At 33.6% G+C, this 17,829-nt stretch overlaps 1 protein-coding gene and 1 long non-coding RNA gene across 10 annotated transcripts in view; one reads left to right on the forward strand and one right to left on the reverse strand.

Annotated features, from left to right (window-relative positions):
• Positions 1-17,829, forward strand: part of LOC125661351 (multiple epidermal growth factor-like domains protein 10) — a 296,347-nt gene that overhangs the window by 243,220 nt on the left and 35,298 nt on the right. For 8 of the 9 annotated variants that reach the window (XM_056146261.1, XM_056146265.1, XM_056146267.1 and 5 more), the window contains exon 2: positions 11,586-11,816. In XM_056146261.1, coding sequence (XP_056002236.1) covers positions 11,586-11,816 — 231 coding nt within the window. Of the gene's footprint in view, positions 1-7,429; positions 7,724-11,585; positions 11,817-17,829 lie in introns of those variants that run through there. The other variant, XM_056146262.1, reaches the window with a different exon arrangement.
• Positions 12,846-15,078, reverse strand: LOC130049127 (uncharacterized). Its single transcript, XR_008797636.1, has 3 exons — positions 14,234-15,078; positions 13,758-13,883; positions 12,846-13,462 (listed from the first exon to the last, which is right to left on the reverse strand). It is a non-coding gene; the product is annotated as an uncharacterized LOC130049127 (long non-coding RNA).

Here is a 17,829-nt window from a genome sequence, read left to right on the forward strand (position 1 = left end):
TCTTCTCTACTGATTGTGTGGTGTAGCATTTTACCATTATTGTATACTGATTGTGTATTGTAGCATTGTATCATTATTGTATAATGATTATGTGTTGTATCATTTTGCCATTCTTGTATACTTATTGTGTGTTGTAACATTGTACCATTCTTGTATACTGATTGTGTATTGTAACATTGTACATTTCTTGTATACTGATTGTGTGTTGTAAAATTGTATCATTCTTGTCTACTGATTGTGTGTTGTAACATTGTATCATTCTTGTATAATGATTGTGTGTTGTAGCATTGTACCATTATTGTTTACTGATTGTGTTGTAGCATTGTACCATTATTATCTGCTGAGTTTGTGTTGTAGCATTCTGCTATTTTTATCTACTGATTGTGTGTTGTAGCATTGTACCATTCTTGTATACTGATTGTGTGTTGTAGCATTATACCATTCTTGTATTCTGATTGTGTGTTGTAGCATTGTACAATTCTTGTATACTGATTGTGTGTTGTAGCATTGTACCATTCTTGTATACTGATCGTGTGTTGTAGCATTGTACCATTCTTGTATTCTGATTGTGTTTTGTAGCATTGTACCATTCTTGTATACTGATTTTGTGTTTTAACATTGTACCATTCTTGTATACTGATTGTGTGTTGTAAGATTGTACCACACTTGTATACTAATTGTGTGTTGTATCATTGTATCATTCTTGTATACTAATTGTGTGTTGTAGCATTGTACCATTCTTGTATACTGATTGTGTGTTGTAGCATTGTAACATTCTTGTATACTGATTGTGTGGTGTAGCATTTTACCATTATTGTATACTGATTGTGTGTTGTAGCATTGTAACATTCTTATCTACTGATTGTGTGGTGTAGTATTTTACCATTCTTGTATACTGATTGTGTGTTGTAGCATTGTACCATTATTGCTTAATGATTGTGTTGTAGCATTGTACCATTCTTGTATACCGATTGTGTGTTGTACCATTGTACCATTATTGTATACTGATTGTGTGTTGCAACATTGTACCATTCTTGTATACTGATTGTGTGTTGTAGCATTTTGCCATTCTTGTATACTGATTGTGTGTTGTAGCATTGTACCATTCTTGTATACTGATTGTGTGTTGTAACATTGTATCGTTCTTGTATACTGATTGTGTATTATAACATTGTACCATTCTTGTATACTGATTTTGTGTTGTAACATTGTACCATTCTTGTATACTGATTCTGTGTTGTAAGATTGTACCACACTTGTATACTGATTGTGTGTTGTATCATTGTATCATTATTGTATACTGATTGTGTGTTGTAGCATTGTACCATTCTTGTATACTGATTGTGTGTTGTAGCATTGTAACATTCTTGTATACTGATTGTGTGGTGTAGCATTTTACCCTTATTGTATACTGATTGTGTGTTGTAGCATTGTACCATTATTGCTTAATGATTGTGTTGTAGGATTGTACCATTATTGTATATTGATTGTGTGTTGTAACATTGTACCATTCTTGTATACTGATTGTGTGTTGTAGCATTTTGCCATTCTTGTATACTGATTGTGTGTTGTAACATTGTACCATTCTTGTATACTGATTGTGTGTTGTAGCATTGTATCATTCTTGTATACTGATTGTGTGTTATAGCATTTTGCCATTCTTATATACTGATTGTGTTTTGTAACATTGTATCATTCTTGTATACTGATTGTGTATTGTAACATTGTATCATTCTTGTATACTGATTGTGTGTTATAGCATTGTACCATTCTTGTATATTGATTGTGTTTTGTAACATTGTACCATTCTTGTATACTTTTTTTGTATTGTAACATTGTACCATTCTTGGATACTGATTTTGTGTTGTAGCATTTTGCCATTTTTATCTACTGATTGTGTGGTGTAGCATTTTACCATTATTATATACTGATTGTGTATTGTAGCATTGTATCATTATTGTATAATGATTGTGTGTTGTAGCATTTTACCATTCTTGTATACAGATTGTGTGTTGTTGCATTTTGCCATTCTTGTATACTGATTGTGTGTTGTAACATTGTACCAATCTTGTATACTGATTGTGTATTGTAACATTGTATCATTCTTGTATACTCATTGTGTGTTGTAGCACTGTACCATTATTATCTACTGATTGTGTTGTAGCATTGTACCATTCTTGTATACTGATTGTATGTTGTAGCATTGTACCATTCTTGTATACTGATTGTGTATTGTAACATTGTACATTTCTTGTATACTGATTGTGTGTTGTAACATTGTACCACACTTGTATACTGATTGTGTATTGTAAAATTGTATCATTCTTGTCTACTGATTGTGTGTTGTAACATTGTATCATTCTTGTATACTGATTGTGTGTTGTAGCATTGTACCATTATTGTTTAATGATTGTGTTGTAGCATTGTACCATTATTATCTGCTGAGTTTGTGTTGTATCATTGTGCCATTTTTATCTACTGATTGTGTGTTGTAGCATTGTACCATTTTGTATAGTGATTGTGTGTTGTAGCATTGTACCATTCTTGTATTCTGATTGTGTGTTGTAGCATTGTACCATTCTTGTATACTGATTGTGTGTTGTAGCATTGTACCATTCTTGTATACTGATTGTGTGTTGTAGCATTGTACCATTCTTGTATACTGATTGTGTTTGTAGCATTGTACCATTCTTGTATACTGATTTTGTGTTGTAACATTGTTCCATTCTTGTATACTGATTGTGTGTTGTAAGATTGTACCACACTTGTGTACTGATTGTGTGTTGTATCATTGTATCATTATTGTATACTGATTGTGTGTTGTAGCATTGTACCATTCTTGTATACTGATTGTATTTTGTAGCATTGTACCATTCTTGTATACTGATTGTGTGTTGTAGCATTGTACCATTCTTATATACTGAGTGTGTGTTGTAGCATTGTACCATTCTTGTTTACTGATTGTGTGTTGTAGCATTGTACCATTCTTGTATACTAATTGTGTGTTGTAGCATTGTACCATTATTGTTCAATGATTGTGTTGTAGCTTTGTATCATTATTATCAACTAAGTGTGTGTTGTAGCATTGTGCCATTATTATCTACTGATTGTGTGTTGTAGCATTGTACCATTCTTGTATACTGATTGTGTGTTGTAGCATTGTACCATTCTTGTATACTGATTGCATGTTGTAGCATTGTACTGTTCTTGTATACTGATTGTGTATTGTAGCATTGTACCATTCTTGTATTCTGATTGTGTGTTGTAGCATTGTAACATTTTTGTATACTGATTGTGTGTTGTAGTATTGTAACATTCTTGTATACTGATTGTGTGTTGTAGCATTGTACCATTCTTGTCTACTGATTGTGTGTTGTAACATTGTAACATTCTTGTATACTGATTGTGTGTTGTAACATTGTACCATTCTTGGATATTGATTTTGTGTTGTAGCATTTTGCCATTCTTCTCTACTGATTGTGTGGTGTAGCATTTTACCATTATTATATACTGATTGTGTATTGTAGCATTGTATCATTATTGTATAATGATTATGTGTTGTATCATTTTGCCATTCTTGTATACTTATTGTGTGTTGTAACATTGTACCAATCTTGTATACTGATTGTGTATTGTAACATTGTATCATTCTTGTATACTCATTGTGTGTTGTAGCACTGTACCATTATTATCTACTGATTGTGTTGTAGCATTGTACCATTCTTGTATACTGATTGTATGTTGTAGCCTTGTACCATTCTTGTATACTGATTGTGTATTGTAACATTGTACATTTCTTGTATACTGATTGTGTGTTGTAACATTGTACCACACTTGTATACTGATTGTGTGTTGTAAAATTGTATCAGTCTTGTCTACTGATTGTGTGTTGTAACATTGTATCATTCTTGTATACTGATTGTGTGTTGTAGCATTGTACCATTATTGTTTAATGATTGTGTTGTAGCATTGTACCATTATTATCTGCTGAGTTTGTGTTGTAGCATTCTGCAATTTTTATCTACTGATTGTGTGTTGTAGCATTGTACCATTCTTGTATACTGATTGTGTGTTGTAGCATTATACCATTCTTGTATTCTGATTGTGTGTTGTAACATTGTCCCACACTTCTATACTAATTGTTTGTTGTAGCATTGTACCATTGCTGTTTAATGATTGTGTTGTAACATTGTACCATTATTGTCAACTGATTGTGTGTTTTAGCATTTTACCATTATTATCTACTGATTGTCTGTTGCAACATTGTACCATTCTTCTACACTGATTGTGTGTTTTAGCATTGTACCATTATTATCTACTGATAGTGTATTTTAGCATTGTATCATTCTTGTATACTGATTGTGTGTTGTAGCATTGTACGATTATTGTTTAATGATTGTGTTGTAGCATTGTACCATTATTGTCTGCTGATTGTGTGTTGTAGCATTGTATCATTACTATCTACTGATTGTGTGTTGTAACATTGTACCGTTCTTGTATACTGATTCTGTGTTGTAAAATTGTACCATTTTTGTCTACTGATTGTGTGTTGTAGCATTGTACCATTCTTGTCAACTGATTTCGTGTTGTAGCATTGTACCATTCTTATTTACTGATTGTGTGGTTTAGCATTGTATCATTATTGTACACTGATGGTGTGTTGTAACATTCTACCATTCTTGTATACTGATTGTATGTTGTAGCATTTTGCCATTCTTGTATACTGATTGTCTGTTGTAACATTGTACCATTCGTGTATACTGATTGTCTGTTATAACATTGTACCATTCTTGTATACTGATTGTGTGTTGTAGCATTGTACCATTCTTGTATACTGATTGTGTGTTGTAACATTGTATCATTCTTGTATACTCATTGTGTGTTGTAGCATTGTATCATTCTTGTCTACTGATTTTTTATTGTAACATTGTACCATTCTTGTATACTGATTCTGTGTTGTAGCATTGTACCATTCTTGTATACTGATTGTATGTTGTAGCAATGTACCATTATTGTATACTGATTGTGTATTGTAACATTGTACCATTCTTGTATACTGATTGTATGTTGTAACATTGTACCACACTTGTATACTGAGTGTGTGTTGTAACATTGTATCATTCTTGTCTACTGATTGTGTGTTGTAACATTGTATCATTCTTGTATACCGATTGTGTGTTGTAGCATTGTACCATTATTGTTTAATGATTGTGTTTTAGCATTGTACCATTATTATCTGCTGAGTGTGTGTTGTAGCATTGTGCCATTATTATCTACTGATTGTGTGTTGTAGCATTGTACCATTCTCGTATACTGATTGTGTGCTGTAGCATTGTACCATTCGTGTATACTGATTGTGTGTTGTAGCATTGTACCATTCGTGTATACTGATTGTGTGTTGTAGCATTGTATCATTCTTGTATACTGAATGCATGTTGTAGCATTGTACCGTTCTTGTATACTGATTGTGTATTGTAGCATTGTACCATTCTTGTATTCTGATTGTGTGTTGTAGCATTGTAACATTTTTGTATACTGATTGTGTGTTGTAGTATTGTAACATTCTTGTATACTGATTGTGTGTTGTAGCATTGTACCATTCTTCTCTATTATTTGTGTGTTGTAGCATTGTAACATTCTTGTATACTGATTGTGTTTTGTAACATTGTACCATTCTTGGATACTGATTTTGTGTTGTAGCATTTTGCCATTCTTATCTACTGATTGTGTGGTGTAGCATTTTACCATTATTATATACTGATTGTGTATTGTAGCATTGTATCATTATTGTATAATGATTGTGTGTTGTAGCATTTTGCCATTCTTGTATACTGATTGTGTGTTGTAGCATTGTACCATTCTTGTCTATTATTTGTGTGTTGTAGCGTTGTAACATTCTTGTATACTGATTGTGTGTTGTAACATTGTACCATTCTTGGATACTGATTTTGTGTTGTAGCATTTTGCCATTCTTATCTACTGATTGTGTGGTGTAGCATTTTACCATTATTGTATACTGATTGTGTATTGTAGCATTGTATCCTTATTGTATAATGATTGTGTGTTGTAGCATTTTGCCATTCTTGTATACAGATTGTGTGTTGTTGTATTTTGCCATTCTTGTATACTGATTGTGTTTTGTAACATTGTACCATTCTTGTATACTGATTGTGTGTTGTAGCATTGTACCAATATTGTATACTGATTGTGTGTTATAACATTCTACCATTCTTGTATACTGATTGTGTGTTGTAACATTGTACCACACTTGTGTACTGATTGTGTTTTGTTGCATTGTATCATTCTTGTATACTAATTGTGTGTCGTAGCATTGTACCATTATTGTCTACTGATTGTGTGTTGTAGCATTGTACCATTATTGTCTACTGATTGTGTGTTGTAGCATTGTTCCATTATTGTATACTGATTGTGTGTTGTAGCATTTTGCCATTCTTGTACACTGATTGTATGTTGTAGCATTTTGCCATTCTTGTATACTGATAGTGTGTTATAGCATTGTATCATTCTTGTCTACTGATTGTTTATTGTAACATTGTACCATTCTTGTATACTGATTGTGTGTTGTAGCATTGTAACATTCTTGTATACTGATTGTGTGTTGTAGCATTGTACAATCTTGTATACTGCTTGTGTATTGTAAAATTGTACCATTCTTGTATACTGATTGTGTGTTGTAACATTGTACCACACTTGTATACTGATTGTGTGTTGTAGCAGTGTGTCATTATTATCTACTGATTGTGTTTTGTAACATTGTATCATTCTTGTATACTGATTGTGTGTTATAGCATTATACCATTATTGTTTAATGATTGTGTTGTAGCATTGTACCATTATTGTCTACTGAGTGTGTCTTGTAGCATTGTGCGTGAAGTCGATATTCAATTCTGTTAATGTTGTTTTTACATCATGGTTCTCTTGGGCGAACTGTTATAGTTTGTTTAGGTATACATTTACGAACGTAAGAAAGAAATTCGGATGTAAAATTTCCCGTTCCCAATTCAAAAGAATCTGCCCCATTGATAAAATTTGCCAAATTTTCGATTAAAAGATTACGTTTTATAAAGTGTCTACTGTTCGATCGCAATCCCCGAACGTTGTGTACGTATTTCGGATGTTTTTACATACGTATATGTTGTAAACACACAGAGAAGAGAAAATGATAGCAAACTATAAGTATGTAAATAATAAAATGAGTCTGCTTTGGGTAATTGATGACGGTAAATTATTCAATATGTTTACTGTACAGAAATTAGCCACTGCCTTCATTGTTTATACGCTTTTGAATCTCTGAATACAAATAACTAGACATTTATACATGTATTTATATTTGGGGGGGGGGGGTTTGTTCCGAATAGTTTTCCATACACAACAAGTCTATGTGACGCAATCGAGTGTTTGGGGGTTTGTAAATATTCATCTAGTAAAGGATTATACGTTGACAACAATCTGTATATATAAACTCGCGTGTATATTTAAACACTCACGTGTGTTTGATATCACAACATAAACACATAAAGGAGATACTATCGGCTCTAGAGAAATGAAATATATGACGCCGAAAAGTTTAGCGATGTACTGGAGATTGTTTTATTTATAGCTGTGGTTTGTGTTGAAGGATTTCTATTCTTGTGGAGCGAGGTTACCATGGTAATAATCATCTGTCAGATATTACTGTGTGTAATATACACCACAGCGTATGGTATGTCTCTCTCTCTCTCTATTTCTCTCCTTTTCTCTCCCTCATTAATACTTCATATTGAATGTGAATTGTTGTTTTAAAATAATATGGTAATCCATTTCCATAAAAATGTAAATATTTACGAACAGTTATCAATCTCATAAAACCTATAAAGAATACAAAATTAAGAGAAGGGCAAACATGGACCCCTGGACATACAAAAGGTGGAATCAGGCGCGTGCAAACGACTAAATATTTCCCGTATTATTTACATTAACTGTGAGTGATGGATTTAAAATAACCATGAATAGAATAAGTGGAGATATATGAGTATGTATTTCATTTGAGGATTTCACACGTTTTAAAAATCACTTTATATCACAAATCGCATTTTCCCCATACCTTCCCGTGGGGAATATTTATTACAGTTGCACTTCCGGTTTATCACTTACAGATGCATGTATATTTGTGTGTAAGTTTTTAGAGATGACATGGTTTACATACATCGTATCACCAATTTCCAAAACGTTTTATGTGATAGAATGGGGAATTTCAAAAATTAGGATACCCCCCCCCCCTTTTTTAATAAGTTGGGTTTTGGATGGTATGACCACATATCGTGATGTTGTAGCAAATATATACCGAGGTTACAAAAATTAAAATTGCATCTTTTCTCCCTTTGTCGGATCTATTTTAATATGTACAGGTATCACATAAGCATTTTTCTGTAACTGTACCGAAATAAATTGTTCTCAGACGTTAGTTAATCTACATAAATACATTTACATAAGTCGATTTCAAGTTAGATATAAGAAGTAAATTGATCATCGGAGCTTCTTCATATTGTTCAGATTTTATTTGTTCTATGTGTGGAAAATGTAGATAAACAGAGACATCCTTCCGTGTTTGAGGACATTAAAAACACAGGAAAACAAGTCCACCATACCAAAACAAAAAACATATTTTAAAAAATGATTTTCAGTTGATACGCTATTTATACAGGAAAATTGAACATATGCAAAACGGAAGGCACACAACGAAAACAAAAATCCAGAATACTAACCCCCCCCCCCCCAAAAAAAAAAACAACAAAAAACTAGTGCATTTTACTTGCTTAATCTGTATTCGTTAAAGTTTTATACACATATCCCATAGTCACGTGGGAATTCAACACAACTAGGAAGTTTGAAAACTGACAGAAATATGTATTGAAATTCCTTATGAGATTTACGAGATTAATTTTACTTGTGCATTACATATCACCTAAAATAATTATTCACATGAGGAGTTTAAGATGTCTCTATATCATGATATTGTTGACATTATATAATTAACATTCACGAGCTCCATCCGATATTGAATTCAATGTCGAACATTGAAATGTAGTTATATTAAAGAGAGCTGATTTCTTTATTCTAAAAGAAGATGTGTGAACATGCCGAACAATAAGCCTATTCATAGTAAAATCCGCATTGATGTTACCCGGAACAATCCGTCGCCAAAATAATGGCCCAATAATCGATATGAAAACTGTCAAACACTAACCCAAAGATAGGTCACACTGGCAAACAAGACCATTATAACGACAATATGATTTGCGAAATGCTGACTAAACGACGCCTCTGTGGCATAATTTTTTGTTGTCAGTAGCCTGCCTCAATTTAAAAACTGATCGCACGCAGAACAAGCATCTAATTTGTCGAGAGGTGTAAACAACATACACAGGCGACAACAGAACACTGTGACATAAGCATGGGAAGCCGACAACGGAGAAGCCGAAATCACCCCGTTTGTCATGAAGTTGAGTTAGTAGTTTGCCGTTAATGTTTATTTTCAATGAAATATCCAAGTACATTTCATATGTGAAGGACTCTGGTGTCTTTTATTTTGAGTTCACATGAATATATCAAATCGACATATTGATGAAAATAATCACTGTAAGAGATAAAGCGTCTTCGATGAAAGGTGAAGATAACGAACATTGCTCAATTTCATAACGCCTATATGCTGTGAGCCCTATATTTTGATCATGTAAATGGAATTATTCGTCGTCAAAATCACTGTGCCAAGAATTAATCCTTAATAACGCAGCAGAAGAACTTACTACCAAAGGCAATAAAAGTTAAATCGTCAATAGGATTTATTTTTCAATTAATAATTAAAGAGCTTTTGTTATCATAAAAAATCCACAGTGTATTTATAATAAGAAATGTTTGTAAAACACATGTGCCCTCATGGGACAAAAATGGAAAGGGTTATAGACATGCATAATTTAAGCGATAGTAGTGCGAAACCAATTCAAGATACTGAGCACACAATATCTGCATATGCCCATAGTGGATTGATCATGTGATCTAAAATCAAGAGGGGTTATCTACTCCTTATGATGCACCAGTGTACCAAATTTGATGTCAATCAAGATTGATTAATTGAATGTTGTTTAACGTCTCTCTCGAGGGTATTTCACTCATAATTATGGCGACTTCACCACTACCAGTAAAGGGCTGCAAAATTTAGGCCTACATGTATGATCGGCACTTATGGCCAGTGAGCAGGGATGAATCTTTATCGTGCCATACCTGTCATGACACTGGACCTCGTCTTCTGCGGTCTCATCTGAAGGACCGCCCCATTTAATCGCCTTCTACGACAAGGAAAGGGTACTGCGGTCCTATTCTAACCCGAATCCCCACGGGATGGTGTCAATCAAGCAAATGATTCTTAAAATATAGGAGCTAATATATTACTATGTCCAGTTCGACCCTTGACCTGTAATCATGCGACCTCAAAATAAATAGGGGCCATCATCTACTATTTAAGATGTACCAGTGTACCAAGTTTAATGTCTGTCAAACAAAGAGTTCTCAATATATTGAGCGGACAATATCTTTCTATGTCCAGTTTGACGCTTGACCTTTGACCTCAAAAGCAATTGCTGTAATTTACTCCTTACGATTTACCAGCGTTGATGCTTGTCGAGCAAAGAGTTCTCAATTTTAATTCATTATATCAAGTTATTCTTTTTCATATTTAGCACATTGTCGAGAATAATCCTCGACAGAATTAATAATATAATTGAAATTCTGTCGCCAATTGAAAGACCGAGGTTCTCTGTATTTAGGACCTTTTAGAATAAGTGATTTGATGTCCTCATTTTCAACTTACTTATCTGAATAGCTCAGTCAGTTAGCTGGTCGACTGCTGGTCTGTAGATCGAAGCTTCGGGTCTTGTAGTAATTACTTAGTACTAAAACTGTATTTTTTGACTAAATGAAGTAGTTTTTAAAAAATTAAGTTTAAATTCATCATTGCACAAATCCCCCACTTGTCATCCATACCATCTTTCCCTGGTGTAGCATTCTCCTTAAGAGTACTGATGGGTTATTGCGTGTGCCATACAGTATGGAATGTGGTAATAAGTTTCAATTGATAAAAGGTAGACCAACTTGTTTGATGAACATGATCACACACATCTAAATTATATGTTACGTGGTTTTACCCAGAAAACTTGGAAGTGAGAGAAATATGTGATTCATGGAAACAGGCTGATCATATTTCTAGCCCAATATATCGGAAGTATATTGTCATACGCTGGGTTGTTTGCGGAGGGTGTCATTGGTTTAACATTGATACCATTCGGTCGGGTTACATGATAGTGGAATATCCCTAAGTTACCAGTACAATGTATGCTTAGTCTTTGTGATATAGTAAAGTTGTTTTTTTTAAATTGCAATTTGCACACGAGTGGATCATACTGCAGATTCAATATAATAGTCCACATATTTTGATCTGATGTTGATTTTAAAGCATAAAATATTTGAAATATAAATCTAAGACCGTTACATTAACAGTTACATTTTCTACTGATTTTGTTACTTTCCAGAAAATTTAGCACTACGGAGGCCAGCATGGCAGCAACATAATTATTCTGGTAGAGAAATGCAATGGGGAGCAGCGAAGGCTGTGGACGGACTGTACACTGACCGCTCAGCAGGAGGAAATCAATGCACTCAATCTAATAATAGACAAACAACAGCGACGTGGAGAGTGGACCTGGAGAGTGTGGTCAGCATCAGCCACATTGACTTCTACTACAGGACGGACAATCTTCCGAGTAAGTGTTGCTGATTTTATTCATTATAAACTTAAGTATATTTTGAAATGATTAGTTCTAAATACTAAAAGAACATGCGCTCATTATCTAGGTAATTACTGAATTTCCCTTCCAGTGATCGTGACTGAAGAAAATTTGGTACAAATTAAAGGATTGCTCTCTTGTAGTTTAACAGCGATGACATTCTACATATAAATCCCAAAACGAAGTTTCTCTTAAATGCTCTGTACACATGTGTTTTATATGAAATAATAAACGATACATAATCTTATGACGTCATATTTAAATTAGATTTAATATGTAAACGCTGTCATTATCGGTGAAGGGTGCAAAATGTAGGCCTATGTTCGGTGCTTACGGCATTTGAACAGGGGGCCATTATCGTGTCACACCTGCTGTGACACAGTAACTCGGTTTTTGCGGTCTCATCCGAAGGACCGTCCCCATTCAATCGCCTCTTACGACAAGTAACAGGATCCCCACGGGATATTTAAATTTGAAATAATTTCATCAGTTTTAAGTCATCACTGTAAACATCAAATAAAAATGGGGGGGGGGGTATCGGAGTATGATACGATAATTTCGGCGTAGTTTTACAAGTACATTAACCCTTTATCTACCAGCACTTGTTAGAGGTTTTTAAAGACTAAAATACAATATTTTTAAATCGAGTTACATCTGCATGTATCACGGTTTTAGGTAGGCATGTGATCTATAATTTTGTTACGAATTGGACAGGGAAATTTTTTTTCATAAAGTTTGTCATGTTATCCCATGACCCCAAAGAGTTCTACGGGGTCAAAGGTCATTTAAGTACACATTTTTGCAATCTTTTTCTCTGGAATATATATATTACGACCCCTCTCACTGGATTCGAGTCAAAAATAGGAAATTCTAAATGTATGAGCTGATATGTCTTTTAAAATACTACAAAAACATCACAATCAAAATAATCAATTTTATTGACAAACAAATATTTTTGGTTGCTAAGTAACAACACTCATGGTTCAATTTTGACCATAATTTGCCTTTCTACATCCATTCGACACAATTCAAACATAATTACATTGCATGATGATTAGTAAATGTCACATTATTTTAAAAATATAATCTGTGACTAGATTTTAATCATTTTAAAAGGTTTTTAACAAAAACTATCATGAAGAGAATTAAGGTCAAAGGTCATAAAATGAAAATTTCGTACTTCATATACATATTCATCATTTTCTAATAATATGACGTTTTGCCATTGTGTCCCACTAAATAGTATAAATATTGCAACATTAAAAGAAAGATATTTCCTGTTAAAATCTAAAAAAATAATTTTTTAAATATTCAAATATATTTGGTTGCTAAGCAACAACACCATTATGATATCAAATGCTATGCGAAAATAACGCCCGTTTTTCCTCCCCAAGGTCATTGTTCATGTATACGAATGTTCAAGTACTTACTTTCAATCACTAAATTTAAATGTACTTGCATTATATTTAATAAAAATTGTTCTTCTTATATTCAACCTCTTAAAACATATTTCGAGACATAATTTTTGATACTAGGTTGTTCTGATAGGGGCATGCGTTGACCAATATCTGTCTATCAACTGGAACTTCTCAGCAGACATGTATAAGATAATGCCCAAAAATCTGAAGAAAAAAAGAAAGATTGTTTATACTTAGCCCTAATATACTGATGTATTCTCAGAGCTTTTGAATACTCAGTTGGCTCTGTAAATGTTTTCTATAATCAAGGCCGTCTGAAAATTATGCGTTTAATTACTTGTAAAATTTTATATGGGGTAATTGTAATACACATTTAATAAATGTGTTAGATGCACAGCCAGATTAATGTTGATAAAGGTAATCTTATAAAATGCATTTTATTATTCGTTTTAAACTGGAAATCACTGTCACAATATCGGTACTTTAAAACTAGTAATACCTGTACAGTTCCTCTTCAGTGAGAGGCTTCGTACTTCCTTGGGAAGCATATGACAATCCTTCCCCCTAGCTATGACCATCACAGCACAATGGTTAGTGGCAACACAGATGGAGAAAACCAAATCTTCTGTCAAAAAAAAAAAACTTCATAAAATCTGCAATTCTCTGAATAAGCAGGTCCCATATCTGAAAATAAAAATGCAAATAAAATCAGTATTGGCCATCATACCTTATTTGTCAGCATTTAAAACACTTAGATTACCTTATAATTAGAAACAGAATAATGATTTCCCGTGTTTTGTCTCCTTTTGTATGCATGTTATATCTAGTAATGCAACAATAAACAGTAAAATGGTACACGCATATCAGTGTACCATAATGCCATGATTCCATTTGTGAATGTATTATCTGGATTCATTTGAATGTTAACTAAATGTATACGGATTTAACCCTATATTCAACCTCAAAGAGTCATACCAACTGCATGCCAGGTTGTCACTCCGAATGAAATGCCACAGTTCTTGGATCAGGTGTCCCTGTGTCCTCCACATCAACATGCTTCCAATGCATGTCTGGATTTGCCAGTAGACTGTCACTAGTGGAAGATACCCGGAAGCTTCCCACTAAATATTGGGATGTCAATAACCTTTTTAAAGATGAAAAAAATACAATTAAGAATTATTGGTTTGTGTTTTAAAGCAGAATATAAGCTTCATGATAGTAAGGGACAGTTTCGCACGAAAGTACTGATCATATTTATTTAAAGATAGATATGTCCTATATTTGAAGTGCTATTTGGTAAGGGATTACATACATAGTTATTTCGGATTTCAAACATTTCGGTTGAGCATCACTGAAGAGACATTATTTGTCGAAATGCGCATCTGGTGCATCAAAATTGGTACCGTATAAGTTTTATATACATATGCTAGAAATCAAATGAATGGAATATTTCATTATACTTTGTGAGTGTAGCAGAGTGCGTATTGAAAAAAAACCCCACTATACATCAGGGAGGTGTTAGCATTATGCCCAACATATACATGGGAGCAAATACTGAAGAAATTCAGGTTAAAATATACAGTGTCCAGCGAAAATATTGTGCCTCTGAGGGAAATTGAATGGCCCCAGATTTAAAGTAGAATTGAATTGGTTCTTCATTGTACACAGTGTCTAAATCCCCTGGCATGGTACTCTGATGGGGTGTGATTTTAGTCGAAATTAGAGAAAATCTAAGCAAGAAGTGGGCACATGCCCATCAGCTCATAGCACACCAGCATGTATGGATAATATAATTAAATGCTTTTTCAATGGCCTGTCATAACCAGATTTTGATTGATGTTAACCCCCCTCCCCCCACGCACACACCTTTTGTCCCAAACACACATTTTGTTTTTATTTCTGTTACAATATGAAGAAAAATCTCAAATTACGGTAATAAATTCTATTATTACGATAATACAATAATGCAATATATGCTTTCCTAACAGATTGTGCTTTCTTTTCATATAAAGATAATTTTTTTTATAAACAAAAAAAAAATCTTGGAAAATAGCCTCCGCACCAATGGTCATGAATGCCCAGTCTGATTAAAACCTTCCCACCCTTTTGTCATCGTACACTAAATCCACCCTCTTCTTACACTCGCGCGTCAGGTGAGGAGATACCAAAAAAAGGGGGGGGGTCAGACTGATTAATGCCGGGCCAGGACAGATTAATTGGTGTCAGATATGTTCAGCTCTTAATAAACAATTGGGTGTTATACACTTGGTTTTAGATATCATAAAATATAAATATTTTCTTTCATGAAACGACAAATTATGGCATCAAATCGCGGTTAATATATTAATCGTGCATTTTTCATAACATGACATAACCGCGAACGTTTTTTTCTTCTAGTCGGCCTATGTGGCTACATCAACTTACATGTTTATACTGAATGTATGATCGTTTGGGTCATCCTGCAACAGGATATCCAAGGTATCTTCAGACTTCTTCATCTGACATCAGGTCGTTTTCAAGATGTAAAATACAATACAAACGTTTGTTGTGTTGTTGTTTTCGTTGAAACGGAATCACGTGTGTTGCCCGTGGACACTTTCAGAGAACCCCGCGGCCGCGATCCGGATCACGGGGGAAAAAGTATTATATATACAATATGCAAACTGGTCTTTTTGTTTTCTTTGTTTGGCAGAAAAAATTATTTCTATACCGAATAAATATTACATAACGTTTATATCTGAATTTGAAGTATTTGTTTTAATTCACTCTACCGATGTAACATTCTCATTAGGTGTTTTATGAAGTTACAATACAAGTAGGTGGTGTAACTGTTATTTACCAATAATGGTTTTTATACTTCTTGTTTTTTTTAAAGCAGAGAATACTTGGCTGATTATTTCATACATATATGTATATTGTTTTAGTGTATCAAAAAGTGTTCATATTACCAACAGAGGACAATACAAATAGTTTTCACTACTTTATTGTGTGATGCGCGTCGATCGCTTTCAGCACCGACGTTTTATCGCTAATTTTAAAGACAACCGCGCAGCATGTCCCAATTTCATTTTATCGTAATATAAAAACTAACAAGAATTACAACACGAATAAGGGCCCATCAAAAAGTAAATTTCCTGTACTTTTACAGGCTGTATTTACTTTTCCCTATTTCCATATATGAATATTGGTAAAACGCCGATCTGTTTAAACATTGAGAAATAAAATTGTAAGAAAGCGTACATGTGCAAAAAATAGCTATTTTCTTATAACTTTGCCAGGCATTAGAAATAATTTTTATATGTTCTGAAAGCAGGGAATATATACTTTTCAAAAATATAAAAAATAGTGCATTCATACGGGAGATTTAAAAAATCGTACCGAGGGGGAAAATGGCCTTGCAACAAAGGGTTTCGTCATATTTAGACGAAGCCATCTTTCGCTTTAAATGCTTTTATTAATTTAATAGCTTTATTTACTTAACTGATTTTTACATAGTTAAAAAATAGAGAAAATTTCCAAAAATATCATATATAGATCGTATATCTTATGACCGTAATTTGAAAGATTTAGAGGCACTCCTTTTGCGCTGTCCCGTTTTTACGCGCCACCGGTCAAATTGATCGGTACGGTAGAGAAGGGGTTAAACGTGTAGCATGTTAAGGTTCACATCGGGTGCCAGTTTATTGTGCAACGCTATCCTAAACTACATGGATTATTTGTTTTAAAGGTAATCATACGTATACATTGGTAATATAAGTGCTAATTAAAAATTGTACAAGAAAGGTCGTGACGGCTTTGCATATCTTAAAAAAATGGAGGTTGAAAAGCCCCTAAAATGGCAAAATAGATTTGTTAAATATGCTTAACGAAAGTCACATTCACATGTACTACAGGGCGAATAATCGTCCGAGTACGTGTTGATGGTTTTATATGCCACATACTTAATTATAAGTTGGAAATTATTGGTTCTAAGATCTGGGTAAATTATTGAACTCAAACTAATACAGTGAAATGACATGATCATGGCTGAAAAAAAAATGGGTACAAATCACAGAAATGCAGTTTAACTTTGATTGCAGACTACATATTTAAATACTGGTTTCAATGTTTTAAATAGTAAGTATTCCTGGAACGAAGTTTCTCTAAAATGCACTGTCTAGATCCTATTTGTTCCGAATCGGTTGAAAAAATACTGACTACTTATTGATAATTTCCGAGTACATTCTGTGATGACAATAAGAAAAATGGAGATAGTTATCATCTGCAATATTTCTAACCCCATGAAGACATGCAGCAAAAAGGGGGAGGGAGTCAAATTGAAGGTTGACTGACAAACAAGATGGATGGGCACCCCCTCACCCCCCTTTGGTTTTACGTGTCCAAATCCCATCCTGACTCGAATATATTTTATAGCCAGATCGTAATTTCCTCTGTACACATTGTGAACGCGGTATTTTGAATTTACTACCATAAGATTTTTACATGTATCATGTGCAGCTATTTTAGTTTAACAGGTGATTTATTGATTGTATTTTGCTTGATGTCTCTATCGAAACTTTTAAACGGATATG

This window comes from Ostrea edulis, chromosome 8 (genome assembly GCF_947568905.1).
Source record: "Ostrea edulis chromosome 8, xbOstEdul1.1, whole genome shotgun sequence".
In the NCBI taxonomy this organism is placed as follows: Eukaryota; Metazoa; Mollusca; class Bivalvia; order Ostreida; family Ostreidae; genus Ostrea; species Ostrea edulis.